The sequence below is a fragment of the Bison bison genome, unplaced genomic scaffold, assembly GCF_000754665.1.
Source record: "Bison bison bison isolate TAMUID 2011002044 unplaced genomic scaffold, Bison_UMD1.0 scf7180017864508, whole genome shotgun sequence".
Taxonomy (NCBI): domain Eukaryota; kingdom Metazoa; phylum Chordata; class Mammalia; order Artiodactyla; family Bovidae; genus Bison; species Bison bison.
Window position 1 is genome coordinate 3,598,363 of NW_011495064.1, and position 22,324 is coordinate 3,620,686.

At 52.2% G+C, this 22,324-nt stretch overlaps 1 protein-coding gene across 1 annotated transcript in view; it reads right to left on the bottom strand.

Moving 5' to 3' along the window:
• FAM178B (family with sequence similarity 178, member B) overlaps window positions 1–22,324 on the bottom strand; it is a 99,532-nt gene that overhangs the window by 39,685 nt on the left and 37,523 nt on the right. The window contains exons 9-13 of the mRNA XM_010829855.1: window positions 13,688–13,802; window positions 12,494–12,505; window positions 5,708–5,789; window positions 5,263–5,439; window positions 4,956–5,053 (exon numbers count right to left, since the gene is read on the bottom strand). Coding sequence (XP_010828157.1) covers window positions 4,956–5,053; window positions 5,263–5,439; window positions 5,708–5,789; window positions 12,494–12,505; window positions 13,688–13,802 — 484 coding nt within the window. The remainder of the gene's footprint in view (window positions 1–4,955; window positions 5,054–5,262; window positions 5,440–5,707; window positions 5,790–12,493; window positions 12,506–13,687; window positions 13,803–22,324) is intronic.

Below are 22,324 nucleotides of genomic sequence, written 5' to 3' on the forward strand. Positions count from 1 at the left end.
CAGACAGAGGCAGTGGCAGCCCCTCACACAACAATACGCCCTCCTTCCCGGGTCGGTCTGGGCACCGAGCCCAGTGGCTCAGCCGCCAGCGAGGGAGGGGGGACAAGGCCACCAACACGGGGGCATGGCGAGGGGAGGGGGCAGCCAACTGAGACCACAGGAAACATAGGGCAGCTGTGGAAAAGAGTTAGGGGCTCTTTCCGATCCAGTTTGGAACGGCTGCCAAAACCCACGCTGAAGTGGAAAGAGGGGCGGGGAGGACAAGCTGTGTGCAAGAGCAGACGAGAAATGGGGACAGGCTGGGTGGCACAGGCGTGGGGGAGGGGGACGGGTGCGTTTTCTAGAGGCACTCCCTGGTCCTTGTTGAATTTTGTCCAATTGGAGTGCTTTATCTATTCAGAAAAAAGAAATACAACTTCTAAATAAATGAATAAATAATATCCGCCCCGATGAGGAGCCCTCTTTCTCAGCAAAGTGCTCAACAGCAGGGTTTACCCTACGTGGTGTGTCTGTTCGAAAGCAGGTAAGTCTGTTCCACGATATTCACTCCGAGTATTTAAGGAGCATCTGCCAAGGGCACCGGAGCCCCAAAAAGACACCCTCTGAAAGACACTGACTCCTGGAATCCGAAATCGCAGCTTGGCTAACAGATGAAGGGTGTCTAAATTCAGGATGTGACAAAAGCAGTTTCAAATCTTTTGGGAAGTGACGGATTATTAAGACTGAAAAGAATTGGTATTGGGTCACTGGCTCTTTGAGGGTGGGGAAAAACATCAAGTTAGATCCCTGTTTTGTACCTACAAAAAATGGATTCCAGATGGGATTAGGAGCCAAGAGAAACAAAGTTATATAAGTACTGAAAGAAAATAGAACACAATATTTTTATGCTCTTGGGGTGGGGAAGGCCTTCCTTTTTAAGCTAGAAAGATTCAATTACAAATCAACCCTCTGTACTATGTACAGTAACTTTTCTGAAAGTCTGAAACTATTCTGAAATGAAAAGTTTACTGGAAAAGGAAAAATAATCATTTTGTGAAAGGATAAACACAAAGGTTTAAAAAGGACAATTTACAGGCTTAGGAGAAAACATGGTGCCCCAAACATACGTAATAAGCAACTTACAAATCAATATAGTTAAGAAGAAGAGGGACTTCCCTGGTGGTCCAGTGGTTAAGAGTCTGCCTTGCCATGCAGGGGATACAGGTTTGATCCCTGGCTGGGGAACGAAGATCCCACATGCTGTAGAGCCCCTAAGCCTGACGCTGAACTATTGAGCCTTCACACCACAACTAGAGTCCGTGAGCTGCAGCGAAAGGTGATGCAACGAATATCCCACATGCCTCAGCTAAGACCAGATGCAGCCAAATAAATAAATATGTAAAAAAGAAGAAGAAGAAAAATTACCAGATAAAAAAATAGGTTAGGAATATCAAGAGATAATTTACACCAAAGGAAACACAGAAAAAGATTCTCAGTTTCACTGGCAACCAGGGAAATGAAAATCAGAATCACAGGATGAGACTTTTCACTTACCAGATTAACTAAAACTTAAAAACAACACTGAGAATGAGAGTGCTAATAAGAGTGTGGAGAAACAGGCATGTTCATGTTTATTATTGATTAGTATGGCTCTTTTTTGGAGACCAAATTTTAAATATTCATACTTTAGGATGGCAGTTTCAAAGAACTCATCCTATCAAAGTATTTGCAGAGATGCACAAGCTTACATACTGGACAAACATGATAACCAGGGACTGGCTGCACGCACAGCCGGGGAATACTGTGCGGCTATGGAACATGAGGCAGTTCATCACACACACGTGTGCAGGCACACCTTGGAGGAATTACAGGTTTGGTTCCAGACCACCACAATAAAGCGAATACTACAATAAATCAAGTCACATGAATTTTTTGATTTTCCAGTGCATATAAAAGTTGTACAGACCAGGAGAAAATATTTGCAAATGATGTGATTGGCAAGGGTTTAATTTCCAAAATATACAAACAACTATAATTCAATTAAAAAAAAAAACTCCCAAACAATCCAATTGACAAATGGGCTGAAGATCTAAATGAGACATTTCTCCAAAGAAGACATACAGATGGCCAATAGGCACATGAAAAGATAATAAATATTGCTAATTATTGGAGAAATGCCAATCAAAACAACAATGAGGTACCACTTCACACCAGTTATAATGGCCATCATTAGCAATTTTGCCAACAATAAATGTTGGAGAGGGTGTGGAGAAAATAGAACTCTCCTACACAGTTGGTGGGAATGTAAATTGGTGCAGCCACTATGGAAAACAGCATGGAGGTTCCTCAGGAAACTAAAAATAGAGTTGCCAAATGATCCATCAATTCCATTCCTGGGGATATATCCAGACAAAACTATAACTGGAAAAGATACATGCACCCTCATGTTAACGGCAGCACTGTTTACAATAGCCAGGACAGGGAAGCAATCTAAATGTCCATCAACAGATGAGGCGATAAAGAAGATATGGCACATATATTCAACGGATACTACTCAGCCGTAAGAAAGAATGAGATGACGCCATTTGCAGCAACATGGATGGTCCTAGATTTACCATACTAAGTGAGGTAAGTCAGAAAGACAAAGACAAATGCCATATGATATCACTTTATGTGGAATCTAAAATATGACACAAATAAACATATCTACCAAACAAAAACAGACTCAGACACAGAGAACAAACTTATGGTTGCCAAGTGGGAGGAAGCTGGGGGGAGGGAAGTACTGGAAATCTGGGATTAGCAGATATAAACTGTTATATGTGGGATGGATAAACAAGGTTCTACTGTATAGCTCAGTATATATATTTAATATCTTGTGATAAACCACAATGAAAAAGAGTATGAAAAAGAATATATATATGTATAACTGAGTCACTTTTCTGTGAAGCAGAAATTATTAATAAGATTATTTCAAAAGTTGTATTAATTCTGTAGTCTATTAGTGTGCAACAGCATTATGTCTGAATAATAATGTACCTATCTTAATTAAAAACATTGCAGTGTTACAAAATGCTATCATCTGAGCCTTCAGAGAGTGAGTCCTAATCTTTTCACAATAGTAACATCCAAGATCACTGATCACAGGCCATCATCACAAATATAATAATAAGGAAAAAGCTTGCAGTATTTCGAGAATTGCCAAAATGTGCCACAGAGACATGAAGTGAGCAGACACTGTTGGGAAAATGACACTGGCAGACTTGCTCAATGCAGGGTCGCCACAAGCTTCACTTGCGAAAAACGGAGTATTTGTGAAGCGCAATCAAGTGAAGAAGCACAATAAAATGAGGTCTGCCAGCACACAGACACATTTCCATACATGTAAATATACATACACATGAAAGTGAAAACAACAGCTACAAATCACATGGCCTGGCTGGAGCAAACGGGAAATTGGGGCTGGGCCACAAGGGACCCGGAGGCCAGGCTCAGCCCTCTGCACTTCTCAGCGCAGGTGACGGGAAGCAAGGCCGGGCAGAGACAGGACAATCACGTGCAGCCACAGAACAGACAGGCTGCGGAGGAGGAGCTGGAGTGTCTGTGAAGGCGTCGGGTCCCCCTGGAGGGGATCCAGGACAGCCTGGCTGGAAGGTGGGGTGAGGTGTCACTCTAGGTGGTGGTGTTTAGTTGCTGAGTCATGTCCGGCTCTTCGCCACCCCATGGACTGTAGGCCGCCAGGCTCCTCTGTCCGTGGGGTTCTCTAGGCAAGAATACTGGAGTGAGGTGCCATTTCCTTCTCCAGGGGATCTTTTTGACCCAGGGATCGAACCCAGGTCTCCTGCACTGGCAGGCAGATTCTTTACCACTGCGCCACCAGGGAAGCGCCATTCTAGGTAGTAGCAGCTGCAAACAGAGCTAGAGAGGAGAGGAGGGGACGCAGGGAGAGGCCTGCACAGGGAAGGGAGAGGGACTCCCTGGGGCTGTGCCCTCAAGTAGGAGAAGGAAGGAGGGGCAAAGGGGAGCCTGGAGTGGGTACAGAAAATTGGTCCTTATCTTCCTGCAGGCTGAGTTTGTTTGTTCAGCACATTCATTCACTCAAGAAGAATTTACAAAGTGCCCACAGTGTGCCAGGCTCTGTTCTGGATGAGGGGTGATATGACAGTGACCCCAATAAAGGACCTGTTCACTGGAGGTGATAAGGAGGAGAGGCAGCCATGAACAAGGAACACACAGGACTTCCCTGGTGGTCCAGTGGTGAAGAATTCGCCTGCCGATGCAGGGGACATGGGTTTGATCCCTGGTCCGGGAAGATTCCACATAAGGTGGGGCAACTAAATCCATGTGCTGCAGCTACTGAGCCCCTGAGCTGCAACTACTTATATCTGAGCGCCTACAGCTGCGCTCTGCAACAAGGGAGGCCACCGCAATGAGAACCCCGCTCACCGCAACCAGAGAAAAGCCCTCACTCAGCAAGGGAGACCCAGCACAGCCACAAATTAATTAAATTTTTAAAAAAGGGAAACAAATATAAAGAAATTTCTGGCTGAGATCAGCGCCGTGTAGAAAATAGAATGATTAACGGAGAGTTTGAGAGGAGGGTGTCAAGGGGATTGATGAGGGGACACTGTGCAGCTGATGTCTGAATGGCGAGGAGGAACCCTACCTCCATGAGGACTGGGGGGAGCAGTCTGGAAGGCGGGTAGGGGTGCTGTGAGTCTGAGGCTAATTGCACAAGGCAATTGTTTTGCTAATAAGACCATGTTAAGAAAATGAGGCTTTTTTTTCTGTTTGGTAATGAAGTCATTAGTGAGTTGTATTTTTAGTTCTTGCTCCTGGGTTTATGACACTGGGCGGGAGGAGGAGGTCTGTGGGGACTGATGGGGCAGACAGTGGTTCCTCCACACCCCACAGGGTGTCACGGGGGCGGGGATGAGCCTCAGAGGGCGGGGAGACGGAGGTGGGGCAGCACCCACCTGCTCCGGGGGCTCACGTCCAGGAAGAGCTGCACGAGTGCCAGCAGGTTGTGGTGGTGATCAGAGGCCCGACTCAGGGCGCAGCACAGCTGCCGGAGCTGCGGGGCACAGAGGGCATCCAGCTGGGCTTCCAGAGGCAGGGCGCCTCCTACCCTGACCTCCCATCAGCCCACTAAGCAGGGAGGCCTGGAGAGCAGAGGGGAGGACCGCTGGAGCAGCGTGGGCCCCGCTGGGGGCCGAGGGAGCACCCTGGCGACCTCACAGGTGAAGCCGGGGGCTTGGGCTTTGACTCAGGGGTCCACAGTACCTTTTCCGGCCACTCTCGGATGTTCTCCAGGAGCTGGAGCAGAAGCTGCTGGAGATCAGTCTTGGGCAGCAGGCGGAGTCTGGTGTCCAGGCCAGCTCGGCATAGCAGCTCAATCAGGTCCAGAAGGTTCTGGTCAGTGTAGGCCCCTGGCTGGGCCAGTGCGCACAGTGTCAGGAACTGGAGAGGAGAGAGCGCTAGGGCAGGGGTGCCTCCCTGGCACTGTGAGCTCCCAGCTGTGCTGGGAAGGAGCTGAGAAAAGTAACATGGCCTGAAGTCGAGCCTCCCAGGGTCGTCAGGGGCAGGCACGGGCGTGGAGGGAGCCAGCTTCGGTAGCATACACCCTGGCAGCCAGCAAAGCGCCTGTGATGGTGCCCAGTGGGACCCCCTGAATTAGATGATGGGTGGGTCTGGATCGAGAGCGGGCACGGGGATGGATGGGACTCACCTTACAGATGTAGTTCAGGCTGCTGTCCAAGGCCACCTCCTGGAGGGCGTCCTGTTGCTCACTGTGGCTCAGGCTGGCCTCGCTACGTAACAGAAGCACAGGAAGGGAAACAGTCAGAGGCAGGCACAAGGGAAGAACTAAGGCGGGGGGAGGCGGTGCCTGCTGGAGAACAGAGTTCTTGGACGATCCGTTCAACTCAGGGCCCTGGTGCCCTGTGTTTGCGGGTCTTTCTCTTGTTGTTATCGTTCAGTCGCTCAGTCGTGTCCGACTCTTTGCGACCCCATGAATCGCAGCACGCCAGGTCTCCCTGTCCATCACCAACTCCCGGAGTTTACTCAAACTCATGTCCATTGAATCGGTGATGCCATCCAACCAGCTCATTCTGTCGTCCCCTTCTCCTCCTTCCTTCGATCTTTCTCAGTATCAAGGTCTTTTCAAATAAGTCAGCTCTTTGCATCAGGTGGCCAAAGTACTGGAGTTTCAGCTTCAGCATTAGTCCTTCCAATGAATATTCAGGACTGATTTCCTTTACGATGGACTGGTTGGATCTCCTTGCAGTCCAAGGGACTCTCATGAGTCTTCTCCAACACCACAGTTCAAAAGCATCAATTCTTCGATACTCAACTTTCTTTATAGCCCAACTCTCACATCCATGCGTGGCTACCGGAAAAACCACAGCTTTGACTATAAAACCACAGCTTTGGATCTTTGTTGGCAAATTGATGTCTTTGCTTTTTAATACACTGTCTAGGTTTGTCATAGCTTTTCTTCCAAGGAGCAAGCGTCTTTTAATTTTGTGGCTGCAGTTAACCGTCTGCAATGATTTTGGAGCCCAAAACAATAAAATGTCACTGTTCCCATGAACACAATGTCACATGTCACATGTCATGAACGCAATGAATAGGTCATCCACTGCTGCGTAACAAATTACTCCCCCCAAATGGAGAGGCTTAAAAACAACAAATACGTATTATCCTGTGCAGTTTCCGAGGGTCAAGAACCTAGAAGCAGCTTAGCCAGGGAGCTCTAACTCAGGGTCTCTGGGGAGGCTGCCCCCAAGGCTTTCGTGGGGGGTGCCTGCTGTCAGCATAGGCTTGACTAGCCTGGAGGAACTACTTCTTAGGTCACTGGGGGTCACCAGCCTCAGTCATTCCATGAGCTTCACCCCAGGGTTCCCTAACTTGCCCAGACTTTCTCTAAAGTGAGTGATCTGAGAGAGAGGAGATGCCCGCCTAAGATGGAGGCTGCAACCTTTTAGAACCTAACCTTGGAGGTGACATTGCTTCTGTGATCTCCCCTGGTCACATGGGCCAGCCTCACTCAGGGTGAGAGAGCTGCACAAGGGGGTGAACACCAGCACGTGGAGCCACCGGTGCCCCTCGGGGGCTGGCACCCCAACACTGGCACTTCAGGAGGGCCCCTAGCTTTAGTTTTCTGGGGCTTGGAAGCCTGAAAAATCATACTCCAATGATTCCTGCCACGTATTCCTCAAAAGCATTGTTTGGAGTTTCCCTGGTGGTCCACTGGTTAAGAATCTGCCTTGCAATGCATGGGACACAGGTTTGATTCCTGGTCTGGGAAAATCCCACATGCTGCAGAGCAACTAAGCCTGCACCACAACTACTGAGCCTGTGCTCCAGAGTCCAAGGGCCACAACTACTGAAGCCTGTGCCCAGAGCCCATGCTCCACAACAATGAGAAGCCTGCATCGGCAACTACAGAGTAGCCCCCACTCGCCACAACTAGAGAAACCCTGCTCGCAGCAACAAAGACCCAGTGCAGCTAAAAACATAAATAAAAATAAATAAACCACTAAAATAAAGAAAATCCATTTAAAAGCGTTCTCTGTGCACACAGGTATGGTGAGTCTGTGCATGCACGGAAAAGCATGCTTCATTGTAGCTTATGTCAGGTTAGCTTCCAAAGTCTGCAAGTAAGGTGAAATCGGATTGAGAGAGATCCTCAACAACTCCCCCAAAGGTGTTCCACGACCATGTTGTCCACAGACAAGCCTGGCACGAACAGATTCCTCTTAGACAGCAAACAGCCTGGACGAAGACAGGCCACGGTCACATTTAAAACACCCTCTTTAAAGACCAGAGTCACACACAGTTTGGCGAGGGCACCCCACTCCAGTACTCTTGCCTGGCAAATCCCATGGATGGAGGAGCCTGGTAGGCTGCAGTCCATGGGGTCGCAAAGAGTCAGACACGACTTGAGCAACTTCACTTTCACTTTTCACTTTCATGCATTGGAGAAGGAAATGGAAACCCACTCCAGTGTTCTTGCCTGGAGAATCCCAGGGACGGGGGAGCCTGGTGGGCTACTGTCTATGGGGTCACACAGAGTCTGACATGACTGACGTGACTTAGCAGTAGCAGCTACAAGAAGGGAGGTGCTGGCAACACAGCAGACTCACATCTCTGCAAAGGCCTGCCGGGCACATGCTCCCCGGGTGAAACCCTGAGCTTGGGTGTCCTTACTAAATGATGCTCTTTCTCTGGCCACGTGTATATCATTGGCATCAAATAAGTGAGGTGGCTTTTTAAAAATTAACGTGTTATTTATTTTTGGCTGTGCTCGGTCTTCCTTGCAGTGCATGGGCTTCTCATTGCAGTGGCTTCTCTTGATGCAGAGCACAGGCTCTAGGCACAGGCTTCAGGAGGTGCAGCCACGGGCACCGGCCCAGCTGCCCCATGGCATGTGGGATCTTGCTGGACCAGGGATTAAACCCATGGCCCCTGCACTGGCAGGCAGATATCTCAACACTGGACCACCAGGGAAATCCAAGTAGGATGACTTTATGACAAGGCTCCCTGTGCCGTCTCTTCCGCTGCTGCAGTCTTACTAACTAGCTTGGAGTTCCTGATAACAAGGGACTCCCTACAAATGAAGTCCCCCGTGATGACAACGACACTGCCGACAGCAACAGCCTCTGGGGCCGCCGCCCTGGCCACGGTTCCCAGACGCTCCAGAGAAGAGGCTCCGCTCTTTCCTTCTCTATGCTGCTTCTCAGAGAGGGAAGAAAAATGCCATCTCTAGGCACCCAGGAAGTCGGTGTCAACAAATCACTGCTGGAGTGGAGGAGTGGGGCCAGTGCTAGATAGGCCTGGGCTGGGCCTTTCTTCCAGGCCATTCTTCCTCAGCATTCGTGAGGGCCAGAGAACACGAACAACGGTGGAAACTGGGGCTCACGTACTGGGCCTGGGTCAGAGTTGCACGGGAGTCCTGGCTTACACCAGTCCATGAGCGTGCGCAGGGCCGTGCAAACATGGGAGGCAACGCTTTTAGATTGCCCAAAGAGGCGGGGAGCCTCAGAGCCAACTTTGTGACTCTGCCTAAGTGGAGGGAGCTCTCAGACAGTTTCGTGCTGCTAGTGGGAGAAAGAGGGCAGAAATTGTGAGCTGGTGACTCATCTTCTCAGAGCTGGGGAGGGGAAGTGTGTCTGTGACAAGAGTCTCTCCTCCTGGGGATGGACAGAATGCCAGGCTTTCCAAGTGGGAAGGATGCATGGCCTCCCCCTACTGCTGCCCCCGCCCCCGCCACACTGCGCCCCAGTGTCTCCCCAGGCTTCCTCTGCTGAGAACAGCCAGCAGGCAACATAACGGGTTCCCCTTCCCCACCTGCCTCTCTAAGGAGCCGCTCGCCTGGAACGTGGCATCTGAGACTGCTATTCTGGGAAGTGGGATCGGCTGATCCCCAGGCCTCCGCTGCGAAGAGGAAGTCATAGTCTAAGGAGCCCACTCCTCTCCTGGATTCAGCAGGTTGGAATCAAGTTGAGGGTCCCACCACCAGCCTCACCAGCAAAGCAGCTTTCCCCCACCCCCACCCCCAGCCTTGACACTGGCCTGGCAGTTAGGGTTCCTGGCCCGTGGCCAGCACCCAGGAGCTAGAGTTTGGGTTGCAAAGGCATTGTTCTACACTCTTAAGAGAAGCGTGTTGGCTTCTAGCAACTGATCTGATTATTATTTGAGAAAAAAAAAATTAAGTGAAAGTGACCCTCTGCTCTTTTTCCTTGGGAAGACGGGAAAACCGAGGGTCTAGTTGGGGGTCTGGGCCCACCACACATTCCATGGGCAGGGCACGCTCCCAGGCTGGCACTGCTAAACCAGACCAGCGCTGTCAGCTGGGCTCTAGTGACCGAAGTCAAGGCAATGAAGAGGAATTGATGCTGAGCTAATGGGGGGGTGGGGAGGCAGCAACTTTTACCTGGATCCAATTACTCTGTCCCAAGGCCACCACCCCCACACTTGACAGGATGCCCTTTCAGTGGACTGATTGCCATTTAGCCGACTGGCCTCTGTACCAGGCCTCCCTCTCAGAGAACCCAGTGGGTGAAGGCCACCAGCAACAGGCAACAGCAGCAGGCTGCCAGTCCTCAGGGGCTGGACCTGCGGTCTGCGCTTCCCAGGTGGCGCAGTGGTAAAGCAACTGCCCGCCAGTGCAGGAGACACAAGAGATGGGCATTCCATCCCTGGGTCGGCAAGATCCCCTGGAGTAGGAAATTGCAACCCACTCCAGTATTCCTGCCTGGAAAGTTCCATGGACAAAGGAGCCTGTTGGGCTACAGTCCAGGGGGTCGCAAGAGTTGGACACAACTAAGCGTGCACACACACCTATGATCTGACCAGGGCTCTTCCTCTGGGCTTTGCAATCAGGGAGCAGCCCAGGAAGATCAGCCACTGCTCCCTCTCTTTCCAGGTGAGACCGGGGACACCTGATGAAAAGTCTGTATAGCTGAGCGTGGCACTGGTCCCCTCTGAGGATGCTCAGGCTCTCATCTGCTTCCTGTCCAGCGTTCACACTCTGGTTCCTCCTCTGCTGGCTGTCTCCCTCCTCAGGCTCATCACAGGGCAGAAGGCAACTCTATCTGCAATAAGGCAGACGTCAGATGATGCACGTGGTCCGGCAGCAGCAGGGCTGTTTCCTTTTGGAAGGAAATCTTGAAGCATTCGATGAGATGGTGATGAGTTTCAGGGAAATCTGGGATTAGGAACAGCTGGCGAGAGACCTGTCTTTCTCACAGCGACTGGAGAGATGGCAAGCCGTGGGCCCACATGTGGCCTCATTTCCAGTCTCGGCCACTGACGGCACGTGAGTGCCTCAGAGGAGCCCTAGATGGGGACATCCCTGGAGGTCAACACAGAAGCACCTGATGTGGAACCAACTGACATGGGACGAGCCTCTGAGGACGAGGACAATGGAGAGAGGGCACCCTGTCCTGAAGATGCTCTTGTGGCCCATGGAGCTGTGAAGGCTGCCACAACCTTGGTAGAGGAGATGCCAGAACTTTCTTGATGTTCCCTGAGTGCTCTAGAAGAGTCTTCCAACCCTGAGACACCCCGAGTTTCCCAAACACAGAAGCAAGCCAGCACTTCACCATCCCCCACCCCAGGGAGGTCATGGGAGAGGTCTCTCCTGGACCTGTCTGCTTCTTGAAAGGAGGCTATACTCCCAAAAGAACGTCCCTAGACTGAGTGGCTTGGCGGCTGGTCCCAGCCCCTCTTATAGAGATGCAATCTGTACAGGGGCAATCTTAAAGGAGCAATTCATCGGCCAGATTCTCTGGGCCAGTTTTGAATCCTCGGTGGAGAGCGTGTGCCAGCAGCCATCCCAAGGTGGGGGGCCCAAGGAAAGAGGCAGGGGTGTCAGAACAGCCGTCTGGGGCCGCGGCACTCTGGGCCTTGCCCTAGGACCACGGGGCTCTGTCTTGCTCCCACAGGGTGCTGAGAAGCGGGAAGCCTTCGTGCTGGGGGTTTGTGCTCTCAAGTATTTGTGCTAGCGTGCTCAGTTCCTCAGCTGTGTCCAATTCTTTGCCAACCCATGGACCGTTGTCCGCCAGGCTCCTCTGTCCATGGGATTCTCCAGGCAAGAATACTGAAGCAGATGCCCTTTCCTCCTCCAGGGGATCTTTCCAATCTAGGGATCAAACCCGGGTCTCCTGAGTCTCCTGCATTGCAGGCAGATGCTTTACCGCTCAAGTGAGCCACCCTCAAGTATTTGAAGTGATGAATTTAAATGGCCACACTTCTACAAATCACCTGCCCCTGGGGGAAGGGGGAAGTTAGGGGAGTGTGGCTCTTTGCAGAGTAAATGGGGAGGTTAAGAGCCTCCAGTGCCACCTCCCACTTTCCAAGTGGACACCAGGTGCGCACCACTTTCCAAGCGCTCAGAAATAGCTCCTTTGAATCCTCAGGCCCTCCGGGCCCTCCCCTTCATGGACTTTTGTTTTTCTGAGTGTAATTCTCTCCCTGATTCCTCCTAGAAGGTGGTTCAATTGAAGCTCCGTGTTGGGGAAGAGACAAGTGACTTATTACACCTGGTGTGAATGCCAAGAAGGGGGAGGGGCAGGCGCAGGGCAGGCTGGCACAAGCACGGGGTATTTATAGCAGAGCGAGGGTGGTTTGGTCTGGTTTGGCTTGGCAGACAATTACCAAACACAGTGGTGGAACAGGTTCTTGAGAAAGCTCCGGCCGTACCCTAGAGGGATGTCCGCCCACCACAGCCGGCCCCAGGGCTACTTGGCAGGAGGGAGGGGGGCTCGGCCTGTCCAGGGTCCTAAACACTCTTGCACGCGTGTGTGCTAAATCACTTCAGTTGTGTCCAACTCTCTGCGACCCTATGGACTGCAGCCCGCCAGGCTCCTCTGTTCATGGGATTCTCCAGGCAGGAATACTGGAGTGGGTTGCCATACCCTCCCCCAGAGGATCTTCCCGACTCAGGGATCGAACTAGCATCTCCTATGTCTCCTGCATTGGCAGGTGGGTTCTTTACCACTAGCACCACCTGGGAAGCCCCCTAAATAGTCAAGTCTCACACCGACTACTCAGAGAAGTCTCAACAAAAAGTTTGCCTTTACAACCCAGATCTAGTCCGCCATCCATCCAACAAGAGTCGTTTCTGTATTGCACCGGTTAGCATCCCTGTCCCACCCAGCCCGAACCCAGTGCACAACGGGGCTGCAACAACACAAAACGGGGCATTGCAGACTTTCCACGCAAAGTGTGCCCGGCTGGCCACGAGCTGATGTTAGGTCATGTGTTAGGAGGGGCTTGGAGACAGACCAAAGGGACTGGGACACATCTTGGAAGAGGAGGGGCAGCAAGCGCTCTGAGTCAGGAAGGGGCAGGAGCAAATGTCAGCCTCCAGGGCAGTAAGACCTGGCAGTGCCTGGTTCTTCCCATCGCTGCCTTGAGCTGTGAGCACAGGGACTCAAACACCGATCACCCGTGGTAAGACGCACAGTTCACTGTGGCCCCTCAGACTCTGTGCTTCACTCTTTGGGCTGGAGTCTGGAGTCTGCAGTCACCAGTCTGATGACTTTTTAACTTAAAAAAAAATGCACATAATTTCCAATAATCATCAGAAGAAATCTCTCCTTTATCTAACTAGTAAAATGCTCACTGAGCCCCAGCTATCGCCAACAATGACGACAATGGAGCTTTGCACAGTGACCGGCCAGGTGTATCACATTTATGGAAGAGGAGCTACTTTAGTGTTTCCAAGCAAGAATACGTGGGCTTCCCAGGTGGCGCAGTGGTAAAGAATCCACCTGCCAGTGCAAGAGACACGGTTCGATCCCTGGGTCGGGAAGATCCCCTGGAGGAGGGCATGGCAACCCACTCCAGTATTCTCGCCTGGAGAATCCCATGGACAGAGGAGCCTGGTGGGCTACAGTCTGTGGGGTCACAAAAGAGTAGGACACGACTGAGCATTAGGTGCATGGATGTATTCAGTTGGCTGATAAGTTCATTCAGGTTTTTCCGTAAGATGTAACACAAAAACCCCAATGAACTTTTTGGCCAACCCAATATGTTTAGAAGAGCCTCCTTTTTGTTTTTTATATATATATATATATTTACATTTTTCCTGAGGTGTAATTGGTACTGCACGTATTTAATGGACACGATTAGATAGGTTTGAACTGCTTTCAGTGGCCATGGCCGTGTGAGTAAGGGTACCAGGGAGGGGCGTACTCACCTCCCAGTGTGCTGTGTGGGCCCCAGGGGCTGCAGAGTAGGGCTGTGGGCTCCGAGGTTGTGGAACGTGGCTGAGACCTCTCGCAGTGAGGGGCACCACAGGTTCGTGTTCCCATCTGTCAGACCAAAGAAGGTGCGGGGGTTAGGGGGCAGAACAGGACGGGCTGCACTGGGCCCACGGCGGGGCCACGGGGACCAGCCGCACTCCTGGGCAGCACAGGTGTTTCCTGGAGGGTGAAGCCTCCAGAGGTTTCAGACACTTGTGGTGCTCTGGGAACCTGGATGCTCATTCTCCTGTCTTCAAGCTACGGCCACCTTGACGTGTGGGCCTGGGGAGGACGGCACCCTCACCAGCTCCATCAGCTGCCCTGAGCTGAGCCAGGTGCTGAGTCCCCAACCAGAGGCCTCCAAACCACAAGACAGGAGACACAAGGCTCCCCAGCCGTGCACTCTCCGCCACCAAGGCCTGAGTCTGGCTTGGCACCTACTACGGACTCTCAATAGCGTCCTTAGGGCAACGTCTGGACGTTCCCAGGTCTACTGATCCTGCCGGAGGGCCTCCCCACAGTCCCGGAAGCGTTTTCTCAGCAAGCTCGAGCTTTGAGGACCATTCTCTCTTGACAGGAGCAATCATCTGACCTCCTCAACAAAGGGGAAAAACCTTATGGACTGGAGGGCCTTTCTTCCTTCAGACTGTTTAAGGATATTTTCCGAACTAGGAGAACAGAGAAGCAGAAGACAACGGGGTGGAGTGTGCTTCCCAAGCTGGCTGCACCTCTGTGGCCCCAGCCCCACGCTGGCCCCTCTCTCTCCTTCCTCTCCCTCTTCCGCATCATCTTATTTGCTGATCTGCTCGCTGCTTGTCTGTGTCTCCCCATTAGAATGTAAATCCCGTGAGGACAGGGGCCAGGTCCATGCTGTTTCTCCCTGCACACTCAGAGTGGCCGGTGTGTGGAGGAAGCTGAATGGATGGAAGGATGGATAAATGATGAAATGAATGAATGCATCCTACATAAGCCTGACCAAGCAGCAGATGGCTAAAAGGGAGACTGGTAACAAGTCACAGGACAGGATGGCAGTGTTTCGGAACACAAACGAAGGGTCTGATGGAGGGTGAGCTGCAGGAATGCAGAACCAAGAGCAGCGCCGGCTTGAACCTTCACCATTCCGGAGGGCGAGCCTTCCGTCCTAAGGGTACCCCTTGATGGACCCCACCATGTGTAGGATGCATGCCAGCTGCCAAAGACTAAAAGGTGACCCAGTAGATCCCTTGACCTCAGGGAGCTTGTGGTCTAGGAGGCGGAGAATCCAGGTGGATAAATCAATACAAAAGAGTATGTTGCTGTAAAACCCAGAGCTGGTGAAAGGTGGGGAACCTGCTCAGGCGAGAGAGACTTAACTGGGGGCTGGGGCAGGGGGCAGACAGCACAGGTAATTGGAAATGAAGCCCATGCCTAGCCAAGGGACGGAAGTGGCAGAGGGCATGAAACAGCGTGGGCGCATCTAGCCAGAAACAGGGCACTGAGATGTCTTGGCCACGGTCCCTCGTGGCGGCCAGCTGAGGGTCTGAGTCCTAGCCAGGGCCATGCCTTCGGGGATGGTGGCATTGAGTGTCTCTCTCTGCAAACACATCTCAGTTGAGGCTCACCCAACAGTAATGAGACTCTGGGAGGAGGAAAAACATTCTTGTGTTTTTTTCCTCTCGGGCAACTTAACAAGTCAGAGAATGGTAATAATACCCCTTGCCCAAGTCGCAAATGAGCTGGGAAGAATGAAGGCTGCAAAACACAATGAGAGAGGGCTGTCTGCCTGAGCAGAGCCCGAGCCGGGAAGTGGGTGGGAGCGGGGCTGTGTGGGAGGCCGGTGACCTTGCCAGGGCGGGGAGGACGGTGTGGCAGGAGAATCGCCAAGGGCGAGGCCCCAGGGAGGCCCGGCTGGGTGGGACATCCTGCCCGGGCGGCCTGCAAGCCCCCTCCCCACGGCGGCCCCCGCAGGTGCCTCGCTCCAGAAAAGCCCTTGACAGCATCGCAGACCCCACTGGCCTGGGGCCCAGTCAGGCCTCACCCCTCTCCGTGTGCCTGCCTGGCCATTTACTGCACACCCCCGCTCCCCTGGGGCTGAGGGGCCAGAAGTTCCAGAGAAAGGGGTCTGGGTGGCCCCAGGATAAACCAGTCCCGTCAAACTGACAGCCCAGGAAGCTGGTTAAGTGACAACAGGCCCCCGGAGCCCGTAATTAACGCTGCCTGTAAGTAGGCCAGGCACTCAGCTTTTCCCGAGCACCGTGCGTCCCCAGTGAGGGTTTTCTGGAGAGCTGACACCGAAGAAAAGTCTCGAGAACTCGGTTTCTGTACGCCCATGGCGCGGTCATCTGAGGTGATCCCCCGGGGGGAGCACCGGGGCCCTGGGCTGATTCCAATGCCAGCCCCAACAGCCAGCGCATCTGGGCTCGGTTGAGAGGCTGAGTCTGAAAGCTCTCCTGGGATGGAGCGGAGGCTTGGGCGGGGGCGGGGAAAAGAGGCACAGGCCGGAAATAAAAGCGACTTTTCCATCTGCGCCTCAGCAGCCTCTTGACTTCATGTAGCCACCCTTCTTCTAGCTCCGTCTGTGCACAATGGGGGAAACCACGCACATCCCTGCAAGCCTCTCAGTCCCCCAAGTTCCAGCCCCTCTGCGGGGGCTTCCTTGCACCTTCCTGACACCTGCCAGGACCCACCCGGGGCCTCAGGGGAGCAGGGTCTGCAGACATCTGTCCTTGTTCATGCCCTCCCCCGCCCCCAATCAAGCTGCTAACGCGCACTCTGAGTGTTGCTGTGGGGAGACCCAAGTGACATCATCTGATGGGGTCCCGATTTTCAGACATGGAGACCCCACAGGGCCACAGCAGGGGAGCCCCCATCAGCCTTAAATGGGAGTGCTGATTCCCAAAGCAATGTGAGCTACTGAACCATCACACATCCGAGCATGGGGCTCATGACTTTTTTTTAACTGTTGTTTCAATGGAGGTGAATCTGAGTGAACTCCGGGAGTTGGTGATGGACAGGGAGGCCTGGTGTGCTGTGATTCATGGGGTCGCAAAGAGTCGGACACGACTGAGCGACTGAACTGAACTGAGTCACTAAGTCGTGTCTGACTCTTTGCAACGCCATGGACTGCAGCCTGCCAGCCTCTTCTGTCCATGAGATTCTCCAGGCAAGAACACTGGAGTGGGTTGTCCTTTCCTCCTCCAGGGGATCTTCCCCACCCAGGGATAGAACCCGCATCTCCTGCACTGCAGGCGGATTCTTTACCGATGTGCCACCAGGGAAAGGGAGGCTTAAAACCTTACTCTTTTTCATCCTCCCAACTCAGATTATTTAACTTCCCTCAGCATTTTTGTATTTAAATTTAAACTTGCTCTGTATCACAGGTTTTAGCCAATCAACTCTAGCCTTAGTCACATAAAATTGTTATTCAGAGGACTTCCCTGGTGATCCAGTGTCTTAAGACTCTAACTCCCCATGCAGGGAGCCCAGGTTCAATCCCTGGTCAGGGAACTGGATCCCACATGTTGCAACTATTGAGTTCACCTGTGGCAACTAAAGATCCCGCATGTAGGAGCCACAACTAAGACTTGGTGCAGCTAAAAAAAAAAATTGTTATTTAGTCACCAAACATTAAGTGAACACCAGGTGACTGAAGTTCTGGTCTTGTGGAGCTGAAGGTTTGATGAGGAAACAAACCATGTGCGTGGAAGTGAAGCATGCCACACCAGGAGGTGTAAATGGCATGGAAGGCGGTGGGTGGAAGGTCAGCGTGATGCAAGAGTGATGTAATGGTCAGGAGGAAGAGCCCTGCAGACCCTGGGTCCAGCCAGGAGCCCGTGGTGCTGGAGCTGGTGCCAGGCCCAGGGGTGGGTCAGGGTTAGGGTGAGGTGGGGATGGGGAGACATGGGAGGGGAGGGGACAGGTCTGTCCCCCGTGGGGCCTGGGCAAAGAACAAAGGGGATGTTATCAGAGGAATCTGCCATGTTTGTGGTAGAAACATAAAATCCCATCAAGTCCACATTTCACAAACACGAACATTTCATTGCCTTCAGGGCTCACCACAGAGGACCATGCCCCAGGGCCTTGAGGAAGCCCACCCAGACCCATGCCACTCACATCCCTGTCTCCCCTCCAGACCCGCTCTGCTCCGGTCTCCTTCCTGCTCCTCCTCCGCTCTGCAACCCTCACGGCCCCTTCACCTGCCCTCTTCTCACCGCGCCCTGGGGCTCAGGCCCTCTCCCCCTATGGCCTCCTTGCACGTAACACAGCCTGCGCCTGCCCCTCCACACACACACACACCCATCCATCCACTCACATACTGCACAGACACACACCACTCACACACACCCCACCACACACACACACACCCATCCACACACACACCACACACTGCATAGACACCACTCACACACATCCCCACCCCACCACACACACATACACTCATCCATTCACTCACCACACACACATACCACACACCGCATTGACACACACCACACCACTCACACAATCTCCATCATATACATCCCTGTATCCACTCACCACACACACACCCCACACATGCACACCCCCCCAACTATTTACTTATACCCATCTATTTACTTATCACACATACACATCCCCTCCCCACCATGCCACTCACACATCTCCACACATGTGTACACACCACTTATTCACACACACATCCCACAACACACACACACACACACACACACACACACACACACACAGGGCTCGGTCAGCTCCTGGTCCACTGATCCACGAGCTGAGAGGGGGTGTGGGGTGCGTGAGGCCGTCCCCAGGCCACCTCTCCTCCCTGCTGCCCTCTGTAACTCACACCACTGTCACTGCCATCTAACACTATCGAGCCTTCCAGGCCCGTGTGTAGGTCAGACCTGCTTTGTGCCAAACCACCGAATCCCTGGTATCTGCTAGAATTAGCTTCAGCTGCAAATAACAAAGAGCTCCAAAACAAAACAAAAAACCCACCTGGGCTTAACAAAACTAGAGTTTCATTTCTTTCTGATGGAAGAGAAGTTTGGAGGTGGGTGGGCCACACCGTGCAGGAACCCGACTGATGAGTGGGATCATTGATGGCTCTGCTGCTCTGTTGTCCTCTGCAGGTGCCTCTTCTTGGGACCACCTGGTGGCCCAGGATGGCTGCCGGAGGCCAGCCATTGCATCTCACCTCCAGGCAACCACTTCCTCCCTTTGCCACTTCAGTATGCATCCCTGGGCTGTCTATAAGGATGCCAGGCCCCCTCAGTGTGAGTCAGGAAGGCACCTGCAAACTTCCCTCTTAAATTTCAAAAGCAAGAATTTGAAACTTCTCAAACAAAGAGCTTCCCAGTAACATCCCTGAAAGCATGGCCCACCAGTTCTCTCTACCTTTGGATTTTGGGAATGGTCCTGAGGTCTAGAACAAAATGAAGAAGACAGCAAATGCTGGTGAGCATGTGGAGCAACGGGAACTCTCAGTCGCTGCCGACAGGTACAGCACGGCAGTTTCTTACAAAATGAAACATACTCTCACCATACCACTCAGCAATCGTGCTTTTTGCTATTTATCCAGATGAACTCAGAAACTGAACGTGAATAAAGCTGCAGCTTTATTCATAACTGACACACCAAAGCCACCGAAATGTCCTTCAATAGGCAAATAAACTACATCCAGACAATGGAAACCCATTGAGCAATAAAAAAATAAACAATCAAGCTATGAAAAGACATGGAAAAACGTCCAATGGATATTGCTACGAGAAAGAAGCCAGTCTGAAAAGGCTATATGCTGTATGATTCCAACTATATGATATTCTGCAAAGGGCAAACTATAGAGATGGTAAAAAGATCAAGCGTTGCCAGGCGGAGGGAGGGAGGAGCACAGGATTTTCAGAGTGAAACTCATCTATATCATGGGGCTCCCCAGTGGTGCTAGTGGTAAAGAACCCACCTGCCAATGCAGGAGATGCAAGAGGCATGGGCTTGATCGATCCCTGGGTCAGGAAGATCCCCTGGAGAAGGATATGGCAACCCACTGCAGTATTCTTGCCTGGAGAATCCCATGGACAGAGGAGCCTGGTGGGCTACAGCACATGGGGCTGCACAGAGTCGGACACGACTGAAGCGTGCATTCTGTGCGACAGAGACATGGTAATGAGGGACACATGCCATAAACCGTACAACAGAGTGCGAACCTTAGACAATGAGTTTCCGTTAATAATAATGGCTCAGTAGAGACTTCCCTGGTGGTCCAGTGGCTCAGACTCCATGCTCTCAATGAAGAGGAGCCTGGCGGGCTACAGTCCATGGGGCTGCAAAAGAGCTGGATGTGACTTAACAACTAAACAACAACTACTCTAAAAAAAAAAAAAAAAATACAAAAAACTCTAAAAACCAAAATCAAGAGAGGAAAAGGTCTCCCCACACAGCACCTTTAGCAGTAGAGCCCGATGGTCTGAGGGACGGCAGTGTATTCTAGATTGGGGCCCCCCTGGGAACCTAATACAGTGCTTCCCAGACTTGTCTGCAGAGTTTGGAATCAGGGAGCAGCTTCAAAAGTTGCTGCTGCCTGTGTCCCACCCCAGTGACCGTGGTTTAATTAGCATGGGTGTGGCTTGGGCGGTAGAATTTTTAAGAATTCCCAAGTGATTCTAATACCAGACAAGTTCAGGAATCACTGAGCTAAGAAGAGCCATGGTATCATGGGGCCCATCCTCACCTGCTCTGGCAGATAGTGTGGGCAGGGTAGGGGAGGAATCAAGGGAAGGCAGCCCTAGCTCCACATCACACCCAGGGCTCCCATCTTTGCCCCTAAGCCAGCTGCCTGTGGCATGATCTAGGGAGATTTCAAGGTACCTGCACCCAGGCTGCATCCAGACCAGTATCAGAGGATGGGACCCCGGCCCCATTCTTTGTAAAGCTCAGGCACAGCTAAGAATTGCAGCGGCCAGAAGCTGAGTCCTGGGGGAGCTGCTGACATCCCCCCATCAGGGTCTGACGCCAGACGTTCGGGTGTGCTCACCACACGAAAGTCATCTGAGTCTATTCCCCTCATTTAAAAAGGTGGGTTGAGAGTCTTAGCAGCTAATGCAGCAGGATGAGCCCCTCTGATGCGTGGCCTCTGCTCCATCAACAGGCTTGCACACTTGCACACACCGGCCCCTTCTCAGCCTGGCTGTGCCTTACAGCCACCTGCGAGCTGAAAAGATCCTGTGCCTGAGAGCCCAGCGCACAGCAGGACATGGACTAGCCCCACTGAATGAGTGGATGCGTCTCAGGGACCACGTGTGTTACCTACAGTGGACATCTGCATCCCCTCCTACCAGCTCCTCTCATCCCATGCAGTCAGTGGTTGGAGAGCTGCAGTCAGTGGTTGGAGAGCTGCCTGTCTGCTCCTGCAAGGTTGGGACACGGGTCTGCTGGCCTCGTGGAGACCGGATTGCATGTGTGCTCCACCCTCACTCAGCAGCACCTTCCTGGTCGATTCTGACCACCACCTGTACAGCTGGCTCACAGGGGCCACGTCAGGAGCTGCTGGGTTCAGCTGGTTTTGCTCCCAGGACACAGGTACAGTGAGAGAAAAAGATAAAATGAGCTGGATTGGGGTCAGGCTGACCACATAGGAGACCACTTCATACGAAGACTGTGAAGCTCAGTCTTTCCAGCCCCCGGAAAGTGAAGTGCTAGTCGCTCAGTCAAGTGTGACTCTTTGTGACCCCATGGACTGCAGCTCGCCAGGCTCCCCTGTCCATGGAGTTCTCCAGGTAAGAATACTGGAGTGAGGTGCCATTCCCTTCTCCAGGGGACCCTCCTGACCCAGGGATCAAACCTGGGTCTCCCGCACTGCAGAAAGATTCTTTACAGTCCGTGCCCCCTTCCAGCCCCCTGACTACCTGCAAAACGGGGAAAATGACAGGATCTACTTGTTGGATGGTTATGGTGACTGAAGGAGATAGGCAGAGCCAGGGGCTCAGGGGCTGGCATGAGCTCTCTAGAAAAGTTAGCTCTCATTCTTAATGAAATCACGTTTATCATCACAACAAACAATAATGTGTTTCAAACACGAGGCTCAGTTATGAAGCTGAATTACTATTATTGTTGCATTCCAACTGGAGACTCTGGAGAGGCTGTGCTGAGCCAATGACAGGTTCAAGGGAGCCAGGGAGTCGGGGGCAGATTTCCTGAGTGGTCCTCAAAGTGTCTTCCTGCCCATTTGGGTCTACATGACACTCTTGCAGCACCATCAGGGTTAGGATGGAGATTTAGTGCAGCTGGGCCCATAGAACTGGATCCCTAGGCCCTTCCCTGGTGGCCAAGTGGTTAAGACTTCACCTTCGAATACAGGGAGGTGTGGGTTCAATCCCTGGTCGGTGAGCTAAGATCACAGGTGCCTCCTGGCTAAAAACTAAAATCCTAAAACAGAAGCAATATTGTAACAAATTGAATAAAACTTTAAAAAAATGGTCCACATGAAAAAAAAAAAAGTCTTTAAAAAAGAACTGGATCCTGGCCTCTCTCTCTTGGCCTGGGGATGGGGCAGCTGCCCTGAGAAATTTAGGAATAAAGGGCACCCACATAGCAATGCAGAGCGGGCCCTGGGCCCAGTACAGACGTGCTCC